Source organism: Geotrypetes seraphini, chromosome 11, assembly GCF_902459505.1.
Source record: "Geotrypetes seraphini chromosome 11, aGeoSer1.1, whole genome shotgun sequence".
Taxonomy (NCBI): Eukaryota; Metazoa; Chordata; class Amphibia; order Gymnophiona; family Dermophiidae; genus Geotrypetes; species Geotrypetes seraphini.
Window position 1 is genome coordinate 20,732,101 of NC_047094.1, and position 20,894 is coordinate 20,752,994.

At 42.7% G+C, this 20,894-nt stretch overlaps 1 protein-coding gene across 1 annotated transcript; it reads left to right on the forward strand.

The window, feature by feature from the left end:
- Nucleotides 1-6: 6 nt before the first annotated feature.
- On the forward strand, nucleotides 7-15,620 carry GNPTG (N-acetylglucosamine-1-phosphate transferase subunit gamma). The gene is made up of 10 exons (XM_033963403.1): nucleotides 7-159; nucleotides 3,563-3,617; nucleotides 6,716-6,783; nucleotides 7,410-7,464; nucleotides 7,789-7,872; nucleotides 9,310-9,403; nucleotides 10,553-10,667; nucleotides 11,926-12,008; nucleotides 13,887-14,009; nucleotides 15,307-15,620. The coding sequence occupies exons 1-10, from the start codon at nucleotides 96-98 to the stop codon at nucleotides 15,394-15,396; spliced, it is 831 nt and encodes a 276-aa protein (XP_033819294.1). The 5' UTR covers nucleotides 7-95; the 3' UTR covers nucleotides 15,397-15,620.
- Nucleotides 15,621-20,894: the final 5,274 nt, after the last annotated feature.

Consider the following 20,894-nt stretch of genomic DNA (forward strand, 5'->3'; position numbering starts at 1 on the left):
CCGATCCCAGCACTATTAGCCTCTGGGTCCCGTCGTGCTTTGCGCTCGGAGCTTTAGTGTCAAAGGAAGCGGCGGCAGAGCTGGAGGGCTCTGGAATGTGGGGGAGGAGGGCGGCGCGCGGCCAGTGCTCGCTGATGATGTTGCTTCTCGCGCTGCATGGTGAGTAGTAGCGCGTGGGCAGAGGCGGTGATGGCACTTGTAGCGTTATCACGTGAACTTAGCGGACTGGGCTGTTGTTTGTTTTTTGTTGTTTTTTTTTTTGGGGGGGTGCGCGCTACTCTTCGTACATAGGGGAGGGGTGCTAAGCCGCAGGTCGCTGATATTTGCCTCGGTTTATGTTTTAGAGCAGGGGCGTCCTACCTCAGTTTTTCAGGATTTCCGCAAGCAATATGCCTGCGATCTGTTTGCATGCAGTGGAAGCAGTGCATGCAAATTCATCGGGGAAATCCTGAAAACCCGACCGGATTGTGGCCCTCGAGGAACGACATTAGACAACCCTGGTCTAGAGACTCCAGAATGCCACCATTATTTCTTGCATTCCTTTGCTTGAACTAGAAATACGTAGCTGTATTTGTTGGGCTGTATTAACTGACTTTATGGACAGATTTATCCAAAGTGGTACAGCTTAAATCATAAGACTTAATTATTTTGAGAAAAGCATAACACTAGTAAAATAAATCAATGAGGTAAACTTTGAGATAGATAAATTTAATCCTAATATAATATTTCTGACTGCCAGGTGGATCTGGATTTGCAAGACCGGGTTGATCCAGTCCTGGGTTTATACTGTTGCATGCAGGAACTTGTAATTCTGATTTCCTCATTGTATTAACTAAGACAGGGGTGTCCAATGTCGGTCCTCGAGGGCCGCAATCCAGTCGTATTTTCAGGATTTCCCCAATGAATATGCATGAGATCTATGTGCATGCACTGCTTTCAATGCATATTCATTGGGGAAATCCTGAAAACCCGACTGGATTGCGGCCCTCGAGGACCAACATTGGACACCCCTGAACTAAGAAAAGCAAAGCAACAAGTCCCAGCATGCACTGGGTCAACACAGTCCTGCAGCCTTAGGATATACAGTATCTATATTATCTGAATATTCAAATGTCTGTTAAGTGCTTCACTGGTATTATGCTGACATGTATCATGTTACCTGAATGTTCTTACATGCTGCCCATTATGCTATTTTTACTGTATTGACTTTTATCATATTTCTGCTACATGACTGTTAATAGTATACAGACTGTTATAGTATACATAACTATTAACAGTCAATATATATATATATATACACACACACACACATTAAAATGTATACTAAGTCATGTAGCAGAAATATGATAAAAGAGTACAGTAGCATAATGACTTATCATATTTCTGCTACATGACTGTCATGGTGCTAATGCTGTTCATTCAATACAATGAAATGAGGGGGCAACTTCAGCTTAGATATATAGTAATCAGGGTAAATAGGTGGCTAAACTGGAGGCATGATTGAATAATATGAGGTCTAAGTTACAGAGTGTGTAGCAAACAAGTCTAAAGGCCTCTTTTACAAAGCCGCACTAACGGCCCCGAAGCCAATAGAGCAGGGGTGTCCAATGTCGGTCCTCGAGGGCTGCAATCCAGTCGGGTTTTCAGGATTTCCCCAATGAATATGCATGAGATCTATTAGCATACAATGAAAGCAGTGCATGCAAATAGACCTCATGTATATTCATTGGGGAAATCCTGAAAATCCGACTGGACTGCGGCCCTCGAGGACCGACTTTGGACACCCCTGCCATAGAGATTTAAAAGGCTTCGGGGCTGTTGCTGCACAGCTTTGTAAAAGAGGCAGTAAGTGCAGAGTGAGTGGATTGTCAATTGCCATGTATATTAAAGGCTTGGCAAAGGAGCTGGGCTTCACCTGCTTCATGAAGCAGAAGTCTCGAGTTGGGCATAGCCCCTGGCCACCCTCCCTCCTTAATATGGAAGATCAAGGAAAAGATGTTCATAGGCTTTCTTTTTTTATGCATCTCTTTGTTCATTAATATGACAAGAACTTATTACAAAAACAATTTTTTTTTGTTTAATAAGACCAGTTTGCTTTTTATGAAATTGAAGATGCGTTAAAGCAACTGTGCTAACAGGGAAATTGTTTTTCTTTTGTGATGCCTGTCTTGAGAGTGATGAGATTTTACTGGAAAAGAACTGCATGTTGGACTAATAAACTTACAAATCCAGATGTCCCAGCCAATCTAAAACTGTTTCTGCTGAGTTTTATTAGTACAGCGAAAGATTAGAGAAACTCTGCCTTTTCTCCCTCGAACAGAGGAGATTAAGGGGGGACATGATTGAAACATTCAAGGTACTGAAGGGAATAGACTTGGTGGAAAAGGACAGGTTGTTCACCCTCTCCAAGGTAGGGAGAACGAGAGGGCACTTTCTAAAATTGAAAGGGGATAGATTCCATCTTCTTCACCCAGAGAATGGTAGAAAACTGGAACGCTCTTCCGGAGGCTGTTATAGGAGAAAACTCCCTCCAGGGATTCAAGACCAAGCTCGACAAGTTCCTGCTGAACCGGAATGTACGTAGGTAGGGCTAGTTTCAGGGTGCTGGTCTTTGACCAGAGGGCCGCCGCATGAGCGGACTGCTGGGCACGATGGACCACTGGTCTGACCCAGCAGCGGCAATTCACATTTAAAATTGAAGAGACACTTTGCACTGTTAGAATAGAGCTAATTAAAAGTGGAAAAACTGGATGAGTGCAAGATCTTATAGCTATGAGAAAATAACTTCCCTGAGATCAGTATAATCAATATACGAATACATGGTTTCTTTTAACAACCCATATGTAGTGACAATGTTAAAATGAGATCAGATGGCCCTCAAAAATTTGTAATTCATAGACCAATCGCTGTGGAGTATGAGGGGCCCTTTTGTCACTTATCACACATTCATGGATTTCTTTTGGAGTTTTCTTCTGCAGGAATAAGAACCTCATGAAAGCTCGGAGTTTCATGCTTGAAATTGCAACACTTTTCGTTGACATGGTTCAATCAATGATCTGAAACTGTGGGCAGGCTTGATGGGCCTTTTGGCCTTTATCTGCCATCATGTTTCTATGGCTAAAAAAACATAGCCTTACAATTCTGCAAATTGGCACTTTGCAAAATAAGATAAGACTCTCTTCAACTACAGTGGCAAAATAACACTCAGAATTTAGGACATTGTTTAGGCTGAGAACTTTTCAGCACCCCCCCCCCCCCCTCTTATTCAGATATCTACTTACAGCATTTGTGACAGTCTCTGGGAAAATATGATTAAAGTTGGCAGTATGAAAAAGTAACGCTTTAACATTTGTAGTGTTTTTATTTTTTCCACATTAGAGGATGGGATTTGGACAGTTGTATTACAAATTGTTTGATCTAACAGAATTCATTAAAACCTCTTTTTTGTTTGTGGAGACTTTAGTCACCTTTTCCTAGAGATAGTCACATTTTTTTCTGAATGGTTGTAGTTAATAACTACAGTCAACTGAAGTTTATTGGTCTGTTTTCAATTCTTTTACAGCTCATCCAATGATAGCTGGAAAGATGAAAATTGTTGAAGAACCAAGTACTTATGGGTATGTGGTGCATTCACAACATGTTTGAATATATCTAACAAAAAGGAAACCTGGGTTATTAGAGAGTACATCATTTTATTTAAAGTGCAGTGTGTCTAGTGGACCTAAATGCTAGGGTTTTGCATCTGAACCCGCAAGTTGCTTGCAGAATGCTGTCAAACATCTCTTGAACTCTGTTTCCTTCCCAGGGAGCTGCTCCTGCTGCCTCAGTTTATTCTTTTTCCTGCAAACAAATTGCTCAGAAGTGTTTCTGCTCTGCAGATTTATTCTTTTGGGGGGCATTTTTTTTTTTTTTTTTACTAAGTGTTCAGTCAGAAGCTCGGTGCCCAGAGGTTCTCACTTGGGAAGATGCAGACTGCAAAAGTCTGCTGCTGCTAGCAAGATCAGCCCTCTGGGACACCTAGCTAGCCAGCCTGCTTTTGTATATTTTGAACTCAGGGGCCATCCCCTGCATAGCTGCTTGCATCCATAATTTATCAGGAGCTTGAGCGCAGGCTTTTTGGCTCCTTCCCAACTTCACCAGAATTAATAGTGGGCCAGCTGCATGGTCCTTCCCCCCACCCCGCAGCACAAGGTTTAATGGGGGTTGAGGCTTAATCCAACTGGCAGCCCGAAGACCAAGTTCATCCAGTGATCTGTGAGGCAGAGTTCTCCCTTTATCCCAGCTGCATTCCTGAGCTGAAGCAGACAGGCACATGGCACAGTGAGTAAGGCTTTTATAGTGTAAGGGGAAAATCAGGGGGAGGTCTCCAAAAGTGAATTTTGAAGGTTTTTGTAGCCAGAGCTAAGGTCCCCCACTTCTAAAACCCTCTTTCCCTATATTTTTGTACTTCAGGGAAGTCCCCACGGGCCGTTTTTGGTGCAATTTTACTGGCAGTAGTCAAGAAACAGTAGTGGTCGTGGACCAGGGAGAAGACCCCACGGTGCGCTGGCTGTTCAAAGCCTCTGTGCTCTCGGGCATTATTTTTACCTCACTAGGAGAGTTAAAACAACTGGAAGTTCCTCCAGCAGGGAACCGTTCCTTAAGTTTACAGAAGCAGGGATGTCCTTGCTCACGATGTGTCCTCCTTGCATAAAGTAGTCTCAGCCTTCCACGTCAATCAGGAAGTCCGTTTGCCCGCTTTTCACCCTACAGGGCCTAAGAAAAAGGATAGAGCATTGCATTTGCTGAATGTCAAGTGAGTGCTTATCCCGTACCGCAAAGTTACCAATGAGTTTTGCGTATTGGATCATCTTTTTGTTCTGACCAGTCATGCCAAGAAAGGGAGGCTGGCATCTAAAGCCTCAATTTTGAAATGGCCATGTCCTCCACATATGTGGGCTGTGGTATTCAGCCATCAATTGCTTTGAAAGCGCATTCTACTAGAGGAGTCACTACCTCATGGGCGGAGACTCGGACGGTTTCACCTGAAAAAATCAGAAGAGCAGCTACTTAGTCTACCCTAGAGAATGGCACAGGGACAAATTTGTCCCCGTCCCTGCAGGAACTCAATTTTCCCATCCCCGCGAGTTTTGTCCCTGTCCCATTCCTGTAAACTCTGCCTTAATCGCACAAGCCTTGAACACTTATGATGTTAAAGTGTTTGAGGCTTGTGTAGATGAGGATGGAGCTTGCAGGAATGGGACAGGAAAAGTTTGTCCCTGTGTCATTCTCTAGTCCAGGGGTCCCCAAAGTCCCTCCTTGAGGGCCGAATCCAGTCAGGTTTTCAGGATTTCCTCAATGAATATGCATGAGATCTATGTGCATGCACTGCTCTCAATGCATATTCATTGGGGAAATCCTGAAAACCCAACTGGATTCGGCCCTCAAGGAGGGACTTTGGGGACCCCTGCTCTAGTTTACTCCTCATACCTTTACCAGGTTCTATAGGGTGGACGTAGCAGCTAGGAAAGACTCCGCTTTCGGGTCCTCTGTTTTGAAGGCAGGCTCAGCAGGCCCAACCGAGGCTCCAAGGACTGCTTTGGTACATCTGTAGCATTCAGGGCCCCTAGACACATTGCACTAGAAAGAAAGATTAGGTTCTCGCCTCAGTAATCTTCTTTTCTTGTAGATGTGCCTAGTGGTCCTGAAGCCCCGCCCTGTCAGCTTCGCCTGCTTTCTGCCTTGTGATCAGTCCAAATTTGGAGATTTCTCTGTCTCTCTCAGATGATCTGAGAGGATATAATAAAAAAAAAAAAAAAAAAGGAAAACACTCAAGAATATAAAGGCTGGTTTGTCTCTGCTTTGATAGCACGACACGTGAGCAGCTATGAGCTCTATATAAGATTAATGATGGTTGCACAGTTTTTGTAGCTGTGTTGATCCAATTACTTGAATGTTAATGAATATGTTTGTTACAGAGCAGAACTGAATTGTAGTGTTGGGGATTTTTCCCCATTTTCCTCCTTCCAGTTATGTCTGTCATTATAGTGGTATTTCAGAAGCAGTGTTATTAGACTGTGAGGCATGAATGGCATTGTAGTTATTAAGTGTAAGACCTGGTGACTTTATTTAAGTCCCATGGAGCATGATTCCTGGTTTTAAGACTGTTAGAGTAAGACTGTTAGAATAACCACATTAGTAACAGCCAGTTCATGAATCTATTAAGAAGGTAGGTATGAAAGAGCTGGGAAGAAATAGGAAAAGCTACTTTAAATCCCTAGGGTTTCAACTAATTGTGGAAAACACTATGAGCCCTGGTACAAAATAATAAGTCCTTTCTTTTCCCTTATGTATTGCTTTAGTGCTCTACCTGCATTATTTGAAATATTTGTGGAGTGACGATGTTCTTGAAATGGACTTTATTTAAAAGTTCCACAAGTCAACGTAAACAATCCATATAAAAATAAAATGATCCACATAAAAACCTTGAGGACCTAGAGGTTTTTATGTGGGTCATTTTATTTTTATGTGGATTGTTTACGTTGACTTGTGGAACTTTTTAACTTTCAATAAAGTCCATTTCAGGAACATTGTCACTCCACTGTTTTTTTTTTTCTTTGTTCCGCTTAGATTTTCTTCTCTGTGGATATTTCAAGGTCAATTTTTTTTTTGGTTTTATTTGAAATATTTGCAATGATTTTTTTTTTTTTTGCTTTCTTGTCTTTGTCTGTAAAAGGTTCAACAATCAATTTATGCCTCAAAGAAACAAACTACAACCAAAAATGAAGCCCTCTCCAATTTCAGGTATAGACTTAACATTGGTATTGATTATGGCATCTGAGCTTGATTTAATCGGGTTGCCTCTGTTTCGTGTGCCCACTGGGGGGGAGGGGTGGTGATTGGTGAGCCATCTGCATCTCCCATTCCGTTGGTGGGTCGGGGAAGGAGAGTGCCAGGGAGTTGAGCAGCTGAAAGTGAACTTGTGCATTAATGTTATCACATTTGAGGACATTTGTCCCATATCCAAAGCGAGTTAATTAAAATTTAGTAAATTTAAAACAAACAGGAGAAACATTTCTTTACTAAAATGTATCATTAAACTCTGGAATTTGTTGCCAGAGAATGTGGTAAAAGCGTAGCTTAGCAGGGTTTAAAAAGGATTAGATAATTTCCTTTAAAAAAAAAAGTCCATAAGCCATTATTAAGATGGACTCGGGAAAATCCATTGCTTATTTCTAGGATAAGCGGCATAAAATCTGTTTTATTATATTGGGATCTTGCCAGGTACTTCTGACCTAGATTGGCCACTATTGGAAACGGGATACTGGGCTTGATGGACCTTCAGTCTGAACAAATCTGGCAACACTTAACATCTTTGTGACATTAAAAGTGACTTTCTTGCAGTAACTTTAGTAATATTTGTTTTACAGGGCCGTCCCATCTTAGGAGACTTGATGGAAAGTGTTTCAGTTTTATGGAATCCTCGTGAGTAACTTAACATTCCAAACATTTAGGGCGCCTTTTGCGAAGCTGCGTTAGCAGTTTTAACGCGCATAATAAGCGCGCACTAATTTGCTGGCCGCGCTATCCACTACTGACTCCTCTTGAGCAGGCGGTAGTTTTACGGCTAGCGCTGGGGTTAGCGCGTGCTGAAAAGGTGCGTGCGATGAAGCTGCTAACGCGGCTTCGTAAAAGGAGCCCTTATCGTCGTCGTTTAAATATGTGTATGATGAATTGCCCTTGTAGAGAAAAATGTAAAATTGATTCTTTTTCATGTTGAAAAGCTAAAATATTTCTTCATTTTTACAGATATAAATATGAATTTTGTCCCTTCCACAATGTCACTCAACACGAGCAGTCTTTTCGATTTAATGCCTACAGCGGAATATTAGGGTAAGGATTAGTTATGTTTCCTTTTATCTGGAGCCTGTTAGTTGAAGGCTCTTAATCCTGCTTCCTCTTCCTCGTGTGTGGCTCTTGGAAGTTCCAATGATATTTCAGCCTGTCCTGGCAAATTAGATGCAAAGCACTGATTGAAGAAAGCTAAAAAATAAAAACTTGCCAAAGAGGCAAAAACTCATAGTTACAACTTGTGGGGGGTATATCGGAAGCAGAAAACCTATGAGGGAATCCATGGGACCGTTGAATGATCAAGGAGCAAAAGAGGCGCTCAGGGAGGATAAGGCCATAGTGGAGAGACTGAATGATTCCAGCTAATTCTTAACAACCCTACTCTAATGAGTGAATGTTGTATTTGTGAATGGTTTATTTTGTTAAATGTTGCACTCGCTATTATCCTTTTTATATTTACTGTTCTATGTTCCAGTTTGCCCCGGATGCAGCCACATCGGGCGCTTTCCTAAATCTTGGGTGTACGTTAGCTTGGGGTTTGTTTGTTTTTTTTGTTCCGTTTGGTCTGCTTCTCTATTATTCCTCACGTTGGATAACCAGACCGGCTGTCACCTTGTTTCCTTACTCCTTTTGTGTAATAGGGAACATATTGATGACATTCCCTACTAAAAGAAAAAAAAAAAAAAATCCCCAAATAAAACAGTTCTGTAAACTACACAGGAAACATGAGAACATAATAGTCACACTGGGTTAGACCCAATTGTCCATCTAGCATGGTATCCTGTTTCCAACAGTAGCCAATCTGGGTCACAAGTACCTGGCAGAATCTCAAATATTATCAACATTCCATTCTAACCATCCCAGGGCAAACAGTGACTTCCCCCTTGTTTGTCTCAGAAGCAGATTATGGACTTTTCCTCCAGAACAGTGTCTCGCAATCTTTCTTGAGCCGCGGTACACCATAGTGGCCGCAGCTTGAGGCACCCAGAAGCGTATGACGTCGCTGTGATTACATCACGCACATGCGTGAAGGGCCTTCAGACAGGCCCTGAGATACTAGTGGGGGGGGGGTCAACAGGGAAGAGAACCGGAGTGGATAGGCGCTTGTGCTGGCTGATTGCCTAAAGGACGTGCCTCTCGCAACAAGAAGCATGTCCTGTAGGCAGCCAGCCGGCGCCTCTCCTCCTCCCTAGTGCGCCGCGGCACACCTGAAATCTCAGGAGGTACACAGTCTGCGATACACTGCTCCAGAAAGTTATCCCTCAAACAGAACATTTTGTCCTGCACACCCCTGCTAGTGGGCTTTTCAGTAAGCAGTGGGAGTCCAAAAATGCACAAATGTAACATTTTCTGAGCCATTTATTAGTTTGCATACCTTCTGACCATCGTAATTTGTTTTTTCATACTTTAGTTTGATCTTGTTTGTCTAATTGCTCAATGTTTTCATCAGAATCATTTTTGTGTGTGTGTTTTTTACAGAATCTGGCAGGAGTGGGCCATTGAGAACAACACCTTTGTTGGCATGTGGATGAGGGAAGGGGATTCTTGTGGCGACAAAAAGAGGCAAACCAAGGTATGATTATTTTAATGCTGGCTTTTTATTTGCAGAAAATAAATTCTTTAGGATTTGGAGCATTTTGCACAGCCCAGTGAACAAGTTGTTAGGTAGCTTATCCCGCAACCTAGTATGTTGTATGTAGACCAGTGTTTGTCTTGTGCTCCAGATTCCATAACAAAGATGCACAAGAGAGATTTACATTCATAATAGACTGAGTACTTGTGTATTATACATAAAAACACAAGTGAAGTGCCTCCAGGAGAAGATTGGGAATTGGAGGTATAGACCAGGGGTAGGCAATTCCGGTCAGGTTTTCAGGATACCCACAACGAATTTGTATGAGATGGATTTGCATGTACTGCCTCCTTGTGATGCATATTTATTGTGGATATCCTGAAAACATGACCTTCCTGTGGCTCTCGAGGATCGGAATTGCCTACCCCTGGTATAGGACTGTTTGGAAGTAGCTGAATTAAGCTGTGGAATGGAAAACATGGAAAAGGGTTACAGCTTTACCCCAAAATCGTTGACCCGCAACTCCTGATTGGTGAGGCCCGACTTTAGTGCAGGAAGAGGTGGTCTGAGCATACCGCGAGAGATTTCCTTCACTCACCAGTGCTCCAGCTGCTCAAATAAAACTTGAACCGCGCAAGCCTCAAACATTTATGATTTTAAAGTATTTAAAGCTTGTACAGATGAGGACAGAGCTTAGGCACTGGTGGATTGAGGCATTATGACATCACAATCTGAACTCTAGAATGTTGCTACTTATGATTTTAAAGGGTTTGAGGCTTGTGCAGATGAGGACGGAGCTTAGGCGTTGGTGGAATGAGGCATTATGACATCACAATCTGAGCTCTAGAATGCTGCTACTTAGGATTCTAAAGTGTTTGAGGCTTGTGCAGATGAGGACGGAGCTTACAAGAATGGGGCAGGGACAGGAAAAGAACTCGACGGGATAATGAGTTCCTGCGTGGACGGGAAAAAATTTGTCCCCCGTGTCATTCTCTAGTCCTAATCACCTTCCACTTAGTATACTGGAAAACAAAATGGTATGGTGTAGCTGTTTCTGTGATCCTGATTGGGCTGTGAAAAGTAAACAGTTGCAATTTAGCCGGTAACTTGCAAAAGAGGAGTTAGCTTATTCTGTGCTTTTTCTTGCAGGTTCGTCTTGTTTGTGGAAGAAGTAATAAACTGGTGTGTGTGTTAGAGCCTAGTACTTGCATTTACTCAATGATGTTTGAGACGCCTCTCGTTTGCCATCCACATTCCCTGCTAGGTAAGATGACCAATGCAAGCTATCGGACACTGCTAATAAAGAGAAGCAGCAAGAACTAGAGTCGGGGCCTACACTAAGGCCCGGATTCTCTATAGGGTGCCGCTCGCATGTCAATCGTGCAACGGCGCCCTATAGAGAATTGTGCCTCCGCAAAAGAGAGGCGCTGGAAATGTAGGCCAGGATTTTCCGGGCCTAGATTTCTGGCACCTTTGGCGTACATCACACTTACGTAGACACTTTAGGTCGCCTAACGCCACTTCCGGCATTAGCCACGCCCATAGTGGCGGTCGGGGGTCTAAAGTGCCTACCTGGGCGAGATTCTGGCACGTATAATTTAGGCACTGGTAGGTGATTTAACGGTGGCGTTTGAAACAAAGTTTGTTGTTTAACTTAAGCACTGGTAGGTTGCCGATTCTAGAATTTTCCCCTAAGTGTTGACCCCAATTGATGGGTTTCTGTGTGCAGTCAAAATGAAAACAGTGGCATGATATTCAAATATTATTTTATAGCCTGCATTATAACTTCTAAACCCCAGCCTAATATGGCTTCAAAGGCACCCTGAGAAGCTTCACTTAGTGAATATCGTTCCTTTGTAGAGGGGTAGAGCTGATTCTGCCGGTCTTCCTGTCGTTACTCCCCTAGCTGGAAAGGAGAGAGGCTTTCCAATGTGTCTGTGAGGTCACCTGCTGAAATAGTAATGCAGAGGACTGGAACTGTCTGGGCTGTGCCTTGCCTGAGGGTAGATGCGTAAGCTCCATGAATTTCCCCTCAGAGAAAGAGCTTGGCATATGTCACTGACGTACTTCTGATTTGAAGCAGCACGACAATGGCTGCTGATCCCATCTAAATAGGAAGGGTGATCCGGTCTTGTTCTGTGCGTACCACGCGGGTTTCATTTATGGGTGGGTGCTAACTCTCCGCCAAACTGGCATCTTATTTGCCAGCCCGATTCCAAGCCAAATAAACTAGTTGACATGCTGAAACATAGAAACATGATGGCAGATAAAGGCCAAATGGCCCATCCAGACTGCCCATCCACAGCATCCACTATCTCCTCCTCTCCCTACGAGATCCACGTTTTCTTGAATTCAGATAATCTTTGCCCCACCACCTCTACCAGGAGTCTATTCAATGCATTTACCATCCTTTCTGTAAAAAAGAAAAGTATTTCCTTAGATTACTCCTGAGCCGTCATTTACTATGTTACTATGATACCTGCTTCCAAATGTTTACATTAGCTCTGCCATGGTGTTTTCAGTTTATCCAACACTGCCTGAATCACTGCAGCGGAAATGGGATGATGTGGAGCAGTCTTTTTATGATGCGCTAATTACTGAACAGGTGTGTAGAAGTCGGCGCTAAATCCATACACTGCTGTTTTTCTCTTCTGATCAACAAACTCTTTAGAACATTAAGCGTTTCTGACATTCCTATTAACTCTTTCTAGCAGACAGTTAAAAGGAAAGTATTTTCAGAGTTTTAAGTGGGTTTAAATCAGGGGTGTCAAAGTCCCTCCTCGAGGGCCGCAATCCAGTCGGGTTTTCAGGATTTCCCCAATGAATATGCATGAGATCTATTAGCATACAATGAAAGCAGTGCATGCAAATAGATCTCATGCATATTCATTGGGGAAAACCCAACTGGATTGCGGCCCTCGAGGAGGGACTTTGACACCCCTGGTTTAAAGTAAATGAGATCTGTATTACTGCTTGAGTGACCGCAAAATTTCACTCTTGGGGCCTTCCCAGCATCTTCTGTACAGTTGAGAAAAATGAATTGCATTAAATAGATGTTTGATATTTCTGTACATGAACTGGGCAAATTGAATGATGTATTAAAACCTGGGACCGTAGCTTTGGCCAATGGCGTCGCAGACATTTGCAGGAATGAGCTGAACTGACACTCAGCTTGGCAACGCAGGCAGAGATCCCGAGGAAGATCATTGTGATTGAAATGTTCATGAGGGAGAGCCTTGGGAGTCTTAAGTCTTGCCAGCGCTGGAAGTGGTTAAGACCTTTAAAGATAAGTGTTGCCAGATATCAGCTTGCTGATGTTATATCTAATATTAAGAAGAGGGCTACATTTCGGCACTTGTAGTTGGTACTTTTTGGTGTATGTAAGGGCAGGTGGTGTATATATGGTTAAAGCTAAGGTCCCAGGATGGGGATCTGAAATAACATATAAGTTATAAGAAATCCTATGATATAAGTATCATAAGCATTATAATATACACTTCCCCCTTCCTATTTGCGGTTTCAATGTTCACGGTTTCGATTATCTGCAGTTTTTTTCCCAAGCCCCCCCCCCCCTAAGAAAAAATGTCCCTGGGACTTGGGGGGGGGGGTGATCAGAGGCGGCGGGGGAAGCGATCGGAGCTGGCGTGGGGGCGATCGGAGCATGGACCTTACCTGGTGGTCTAGCGGTGATGTGGGGCAGGAGCGATCTTCCTACCCTCCTGCCCCGTGCAGAGCCGTGCTGCGAGTTCCCGTGGTCTTACAAGACTACAGCAGGGAGCTCTGCCCCTAACCCCCGTGAATAGGGAGGGAGAAGTGTACCCACCTTGCAGGTTTATGGTATCTAGTGAAGTTTTGGGAAAGTATTTAAATAGTGCTTTGGAGCTAGTGTTTGGAAGGTTTATGAGTTAATTCTCCTTTGTCACGTTGACTGAAGTTTAACACAGTTAGATAATTTTAATAAATCATCAGTTTGTCCTGCGGTGCTATATTGAGTATTCATGGATATTGGGCATGACGACTATCGAGACCCCTTTCTGATTTCTAGTATGACGTGTAGTCAGGCATACGCTGAAGATAACCCTGGCTTCTAGAGTCCAGGCACTAGCTAACCACAGGCTTTGAAGTAGCTCAGTCTCTTGTGGTTGTGGAGACAGCACTGGAACGGATGTATTTTGAACTCGGCTTATCACTATTGACTCCAGTGAAAATCCATCCACAGAGCTTTATTGTGCAAGTTACTGTGAACATTTTCTTAGTAGGAGTAACTAGCAAAACAAATAGGGGAGAGGGGTGCATGTATGCTGAAAACTTAAAAAAAAAAAAAGGAATGTTGTAATTTAGCTTCCTACTCATGCTAGCTCTGTAAGGAAAAAAAAAATTTTGGAAAGTACAACCTGCTAAATTGCAAGTATGTTTATTTTGCAGTTCCGAGTTTATTTTGAACCTTACTGCCATCTCTTTTTTTTTTTTTTTTTCTTTCTAGGGGTACAATAAATTGTTGAAATCACTTTTTGAAGAAGCAGGATACTTAAAATCTGCGTCGGAGATCGAAAAACAAAATAAATCAAAAGTGACCAAGTTTGACTCCTTAGGGCAGTGCCAAGAGGTATAAAAATTTTTTATAAAAACATAGCATAGAATGACAGATTAGGATGGGAAGCAATCATCTAATCTGCCCAATTTCATTCTTGTATTGTTAGTGGTTTCTAGCGTAGCTGGTTTTAAGAAAGGTTTGGACAAGTTCCTGGAGGAAAAGTCCATAGTCTGTTATTGACAGAGACAGAGGGGAAGCCACTGCTTGCCCTGTATTGGTAGCATGGAATATTGCTACACCTTGGGTTTTGGCCAGGTACTAGTGACCTGGATTGGCCATTGTGAGAACGGGCTACTGGGCTTGATGGACCATTGTCTGACCCAGTATGGCTATTATATTCATACGTGAGCCAAGTATAGGGCAATCAAGCCATTGTTAACATCACAATCTCAGCTCTGGAATGTTGTTCTCAGTGGGGTTCTGGAATGTTGCTACTCTGGGTTTTGGCCAGGTACTAGTGACCTGGATTGGCCACTGTGAGAACGGGCTACTGGACTTGACTTGATGACCCATTGGTCTGACCCAGTAGGGCTATTCTTATGAGCTGTTGTAACATTCATGGACTTGAGGATCTTATACTTTATTGCATGTCTTGAATTCTGCTGCCATTCTTCTTCCCCTGTCTCTTTAAGGGGATGGGACTTGATGCACCACTTTTTCTGTGTGGTTACAATCAAAAAATTAAGGGGTCCTTTTACTAAGGCAAGCTAACCAATTTAGCATGCGCTAAAGGCTAAGGTGCCCATAAATATAATGGGCGCCTTAGCATTTAGCGCACGCAAAATCGGTTAACGCGCCTTAGTAAAAGGGACCCCTAAGTGACTTGTCCATAGGCACAAGGAGCTAGAGTGGGAATCAAACTCAACCTCAGGGGACAGAGGCAGCTGCTCTAATCGCTAAGTCACTGCTGTTTACTGGAAGACTGTTGCATGCATCTATCTTCATCTCTTGTTCTTTCGAAGCTGTTCTTGTTTCTGCTTCTAACCAGACCTATTACTTGAATTTTAGTTGTTTAGCGGCGTGGTAGTGCAGTGCTAATAGCCGACGCTCTACAAGTACAGCTGCACTAGAGTTCTGTTAATTCTAAGGCAGACATGGGCAACTCCGGTCCTCGAGGGCCGGAACCTAATCGGGTTTTCAGGATTTCACCAATGAATATGCATTGAAAGCAGTGCATGCAAATAGATCTCAGGCATATTCATTGGTGAAATCCTGAAAACCCGATTGGATTCCGGCCCTGGAGGACCGGAGTTGTCCATGTCTGTTCTAAGGGATCATTTTGCTCACATCTTTTTTTTTTTTTTACCAGCACTATGAGAAATTATCTAAAGAACTGAATACATTAGAAGACCTTTTAATCCACCACGGAATTCCACGTGAACGCAGAGTAGGGGTGTGATCGTTGCTGCTGTGCAAAACCAGCAGGAAGCTTGTTAAATGTAACTGCTGAAGAGGAGAAACTATACAGTGAAGTGTAAGATCCAGCCCCTGGCACCAATGTGATGGGATCTTTTAAGAAAGCCTCGCTGAAATTTACCAGGATTATGGACAGTTGGGGGCTACATGCTTTCATCCCTATGCAGTAAATCATACCTTCCAAAATAAACCTACAATCAATTTCCATAACATTGGTTTTAATGCCTGTTGTGCTGGAGGGAGGTCTATAACTATTTAACTTCTGTCTTCTATATCATCATGTATAAAATGACTGAAGGAGCCAGGGGGTGGGAAGCTGTCAACACTATCAATTGTAATTATTTTGCTTAATGCTGCAGTCTTAGGTCAAGGTAACTTCCCTGGGCCTAAAATCTATCCCATCCCTGTTAAGTTTACTAGAAAAATGGATGCTTCTGGAAGAAATGGTTTCCAGTTAATCTGCAGCTGAGATAGTGAGAGGACTAGTTTACCTCTGCTGATTGGGGTAATCCATTGCAGGGTTTTCTGGAAGTAGGGAGATCCTGGATTCTCTACAAAGACAACTGGTCCAGCAGTTGGTAATGGAAACCATGCAGGGTGGGGTCATACTGGACTTAGTGCTTACAATCGGAGAAAGTGTTTCTGATGTTACAGTGGGTGATCCATCTGGCATCCAGTGATCACTGCATGGTACGGTTTAATATTAAGATGGGTATACAGAGGGCTCATTCAAAAGTAAAAGTTCTAGATTTTTTAAAAACTTAACTTTGTTCAGATGGGGGATTAACATAGAAACATAAATAGACGGCAGATAAGGGCCAGGGCCCATCTAGTCTGCCCACCCCAATGACCCTCCCCTACCTTTCTCTGTGAATAGATCCCACATGTCTATCCCATTTGGCCTTAAAATCAGGCACACCGCTGGCCTCAATAACCTGAAGTGGAAGACTATTCCAGCGATCAACTACCCTTTCAGTGAAAAATAATTTCCTGGTGCCCCCGTGCAGTTTCTCGCCCCTGATTTTCCACGGAATTGTCATCTGGAAGGAGCAGAAATGTAGTGGACAAAACTGAAAGCAGTTGTGGTAAGGGCTCCCCGAGAGTAGAAACTTAGGTATCTTCCTTTCTCAGAACATCACACCTGGAAAGTAGTTTTCTTAATCTGCATGCCAAGTCTGAACTGCGAGCACTTGTATCAGATCCATCTTATATAACATTCTACCATAGTGGGATGGGTGCGCTGAATTACCATAAGTTCCTCCCAAAAGTTGTCTCAGAATTTCATTTGAACCAAACTATAGTTCGAGCTTCTTTCCAAAACTGCATTCTCATGGTGGAGAGGCTGCACTTCACACATTGGACTGTAAACGTGCACTGGCTTGCTAGCTGGATAGAACCGAGCCTTGCAGATCTTCCACCCAACTGGTCCTCTCATTTGATCCTAATAGACTTTGGAGCTCCTGTCTCTTAAAACCATCTTCACGCAGCTGGCAGACTATCAGTTTTTGCTATGCTTAGGCTGGGCTGTCTGTAGGTCAGGTCAAGTTATAGCAACCTTAGGAGCTTCCACTCCCATGTAGAAGACATCGGTAAAGCACCCACCTGGTATTCAATTCATATCTTCACATCACATTACTGTGTGCAGAATCATTCGAGACAGGATACAGTTCTACAAAATGTATTCTTTGTTCAGAGGCCAACTACCCTTCACCGTGCTGCTTCTCCTGGGATAAAAGCACAATTACTTACCTGTAACATCTTCTCTTGCATCAAGCGGCATTATGGGGCAAAGATCTGGAACAATTGCTCACACCTACTACTTATGGGGAATTTAGGAAACACCTAAAAACATACCTGTTCCTGAAGTATTTAGGCAACTAACCTGTACAATCCTACTCCACAATAACTGATCTCTAGCGCTGTTAATAACTAGCTTCTAACCTTGTTAATTCTTATTAATTTGTAACATCTTTTAACCATTGTAAACCGCATAGAACTTCACAGTCCTGCGGTATATCAAGTGTTGTTGTTATTATTATTAACAGGTGTTATTCAGGGACAACAGGCAGCTATTCTCACAATCCTCCCTCCTTCACTAGTTGGAAGGCACCAGCGCCTGCACAGTACAGGCAGTCTCAAGCCTTTTAAACGATTTGAAGTGACAGTACACTTTCCCTACCAGGCTCAGTGGAGTTCGTCACCCATATGTGAGAATATCTACCTGTTGTCCCCGGATAACACCTGCTACAGGTAAGTAATTGTGCTTTATTAGTTATTTGACCTAATGCAGAGAAATACACAGATAAGGTAAGCACCACACAGGATTCTGAATACCAGCCAGGAAGAGGCATAGGACTCATCCTTTGGCTGGTTTGCGGCTCTCGACGCACAGCACATGGTTCCTGTGCTCAGAAAAGAGACAGCCGGCAACTGTCATTATTGATGATTAAAATTCTGAAAACATTTATATGAAATGTGCAAAGGACCAGAAGTCCTTTAACAAAAAGAGTTTGTTGATATTCAGCTGGTGGCTGTCAGCACTTTTATGTCTGTTGCCAGCTGTATTCTTAAGATATTCAGTGCTGGCCCAGGTAGCTGCCAACTCTACCTCCTAGTTAGCCAGTCTCAGCTTGGGCACTAACTGGTTAAGTACAGCTGAACATGTCACAGTGAACCGCAGGCAAATGATTTAAAACACAGAAGGGGGACAGAGAGACCAAGTGTACCAGATGTTGAAAGTAGCAAGATACTCTGTGAATGGACTGTAATAAGGCCTGATGTGGTCACAATGTGCCCAAGAGTAGGCTGCATCTTTAATAATGAGCTATGTAGAAACAGTGCTATGACTGTATTTGCCTCTTTGCAGGCTTCAGCGGGAAGGTTATTTTAGAGCAGGGGTGCCCAAATGGTCGATCGCATTGTCTTTGCGATCTTTTTCTCCCTGCTTCCCCAAGCCAGGCCTGGCGCGTACAAGCGCCGGATTTACAAAACTTCACCTCTGACGTCTGAGAGGAAGTTCTGGGCCAGCCAATCACTGCTTGGCTTGGAACTTCCTCCCTGACGTTAGAATTGACGTCAGAGGTGAAGGCTTGTACGTGCCAGGCCTGGCTCGGGATGGAGGTAGGGAAATAATTGGGGAAGTAGAGAAATTGGCAAGATGGCGTGAGGGGGGGGGCATGGGGAGAGAGAAAAATATTGGCTTTACAGAAGAAGGAAGTGCAACCAGAGACTCATGAAATCACCAGACAAAAAGGTAGGAAAAATGATCAAAATGTGTCCATTTTGAGAATTTATATCTGCTGTCTATATTTTGCACTTTGGCCCCCCTTTTACTAAACTGCAATAGCAGTTTTTAGCGCAGGGAGCCTATGAGCATTGAGAGCAGCGCAGGGCATTCAGCGCAGCTTCATACACTATTGCGGTTTAGTAAAAGGGGAGGGGGGTATATTTGTCTATTTTGGTATAGTTGTTACTGAGGTGACATTGCAAATTTTAAAGTCATCTGCCTTGACCTCTGATAAAACCCCCAAATACAAATGATAATTAACATTTTCTCTGCATACAGTGTGCTTTTTAAAATTTTATTGTTGGTAGATTATTTTGACTTGGTCATTTTAAAAGTAGCTCGCAAGCCAAAAAAGCATGGGCGCCCCTGATGCAGGCAAAACATGGCCACCTCAGGCATTGTTGTAATCCATTCACTGAATAAATATCATGCTAGATCTGCTCCCCATCCATTCTGCATCTGTAGGCTTAACACCTCTCAATTATTTAATGAAATGATTTAAACAGTAGGAGCCTCTTCAGGTCATTTAAATAATCTAGCAGTAAATTATTAGTTTGAAATGGTATGTTCTAAACGTGACAATTATCTGCTGTAAAAAGAGAAAAGTGTTCTGACTTGTTTTGAGTGTAACACTGCTTATATTTGTAATAAAAGCTTTTAGTATTACAAAACAGATTAGTGCTTTATATTAAGTAATATGGGTGCTTTCTAATCTGCATACCTAAGCAGTTGGGTTTTCAGGATTGCCACAGTGACTTTGCAAGAGGCAGATTTACTCATAATTAGGCTTTTCCAATATATGCACATTTCTCTTGCCTATTCGTTATGGCAAGTTACAGCTTTAAATATAGCTCTTAAGTGCCATTGACTCATGTTCGAGTCCTAGCGACTTGATAAATTGTGGATGCACACCTTGCAAATCATATTGAGGGCTACGGTATATCTGGGTCTCCAAGGGTCTCCAATCAGGAGTACCTAAATGGGCCGCCGCATGTGCGAATCACCGGACTGGATGGACCTTAGTCTGATCCGGTGAAGGCTTTTCTTATGTAAAAAGAAATCAGCGTTGTGCTAATCTGGAAAGGTCCACTAGCATCATCTCCATGGTTGTTTTCAACGTTTCCAGCCATCTGATTGCAGGTCCCCCTCTTTGCCTGGTTCATTCCATCTTCCCAAACATGATGTGCTCCAGTGCTCTCTTCTCTTGTGATGGTATGACCAAAATAAGACAGAAGTAACTTCATTTCAGCTTCGAGTGACATAGCTGGTTTGATCTCTTCTAGAATCGATTTGTTAGTTCTTCTGGCGGTCCACAGCACGCCTAAAATTCTCCTCCAGCACCAAAGTTCAAATGAGACAATCATCTTTCTGTCTTGTTTCCATAGTGTCTAGGTATCTTTTCTCTCACTGCATGGCCGAGTTGTTTTGCAGTGCTATAGATTTGGAGCAACGGCATGAACATTTTACTTTAGTCCACTTGTTATTTTAAAGACCATTTGATACCCTAAGACTCCTGATGCAGGCCGGATGGCCGAAACATGATCATGTCGAGTCATTGAGTTGCTTTGGATGAATAAAGATCATTGGATTTATCAGATGAGTTGAAAGACACTTTTTTTTGCACCATTCTGATTGGACATTTCCACTTTGCTCCTTTTAGGTATCCTAAAAACATGACTGGATGGGTATGCTTTCATGAGAGGGATGAGAAGCATTGCATTGTAAGCAGTACAAAACAATATCCGTTAAGAATGCTGAACTGTGTTAGCTAGAGACATTTTATGTGAAAATTTTTTATTGAAATAAAGTGGTGTACAGAGAAAAATATAGAATTACATAAAATGTCCCATACATAAAAATATTGGGTATTGGCACCATTGAAACCTAAAAAAAAGTTGTGTTCAACATCCTCAGATAGGACTACATAAAGGATGTCTTCAGCTGCAAAATCTGTTTACCAACAGCAACAAACTAGGGAATATGCTTTTAACAAAATAACCTTGCACAGCTAGAGATATTTTAAACAGCCATGGAGTACCATGCTGATAGGCTGTTGGAAACTATTTGATACTAACAGAAGTGGGTTATACTTGGAAACTTTGTGGACTATGATTTTGAACTTTGAAGCAACAGGAAAAAGAAATGACCGTCTGGTAGGTATGGGTCACAGAAAGAACAGTGCTTCAGTTGGACAA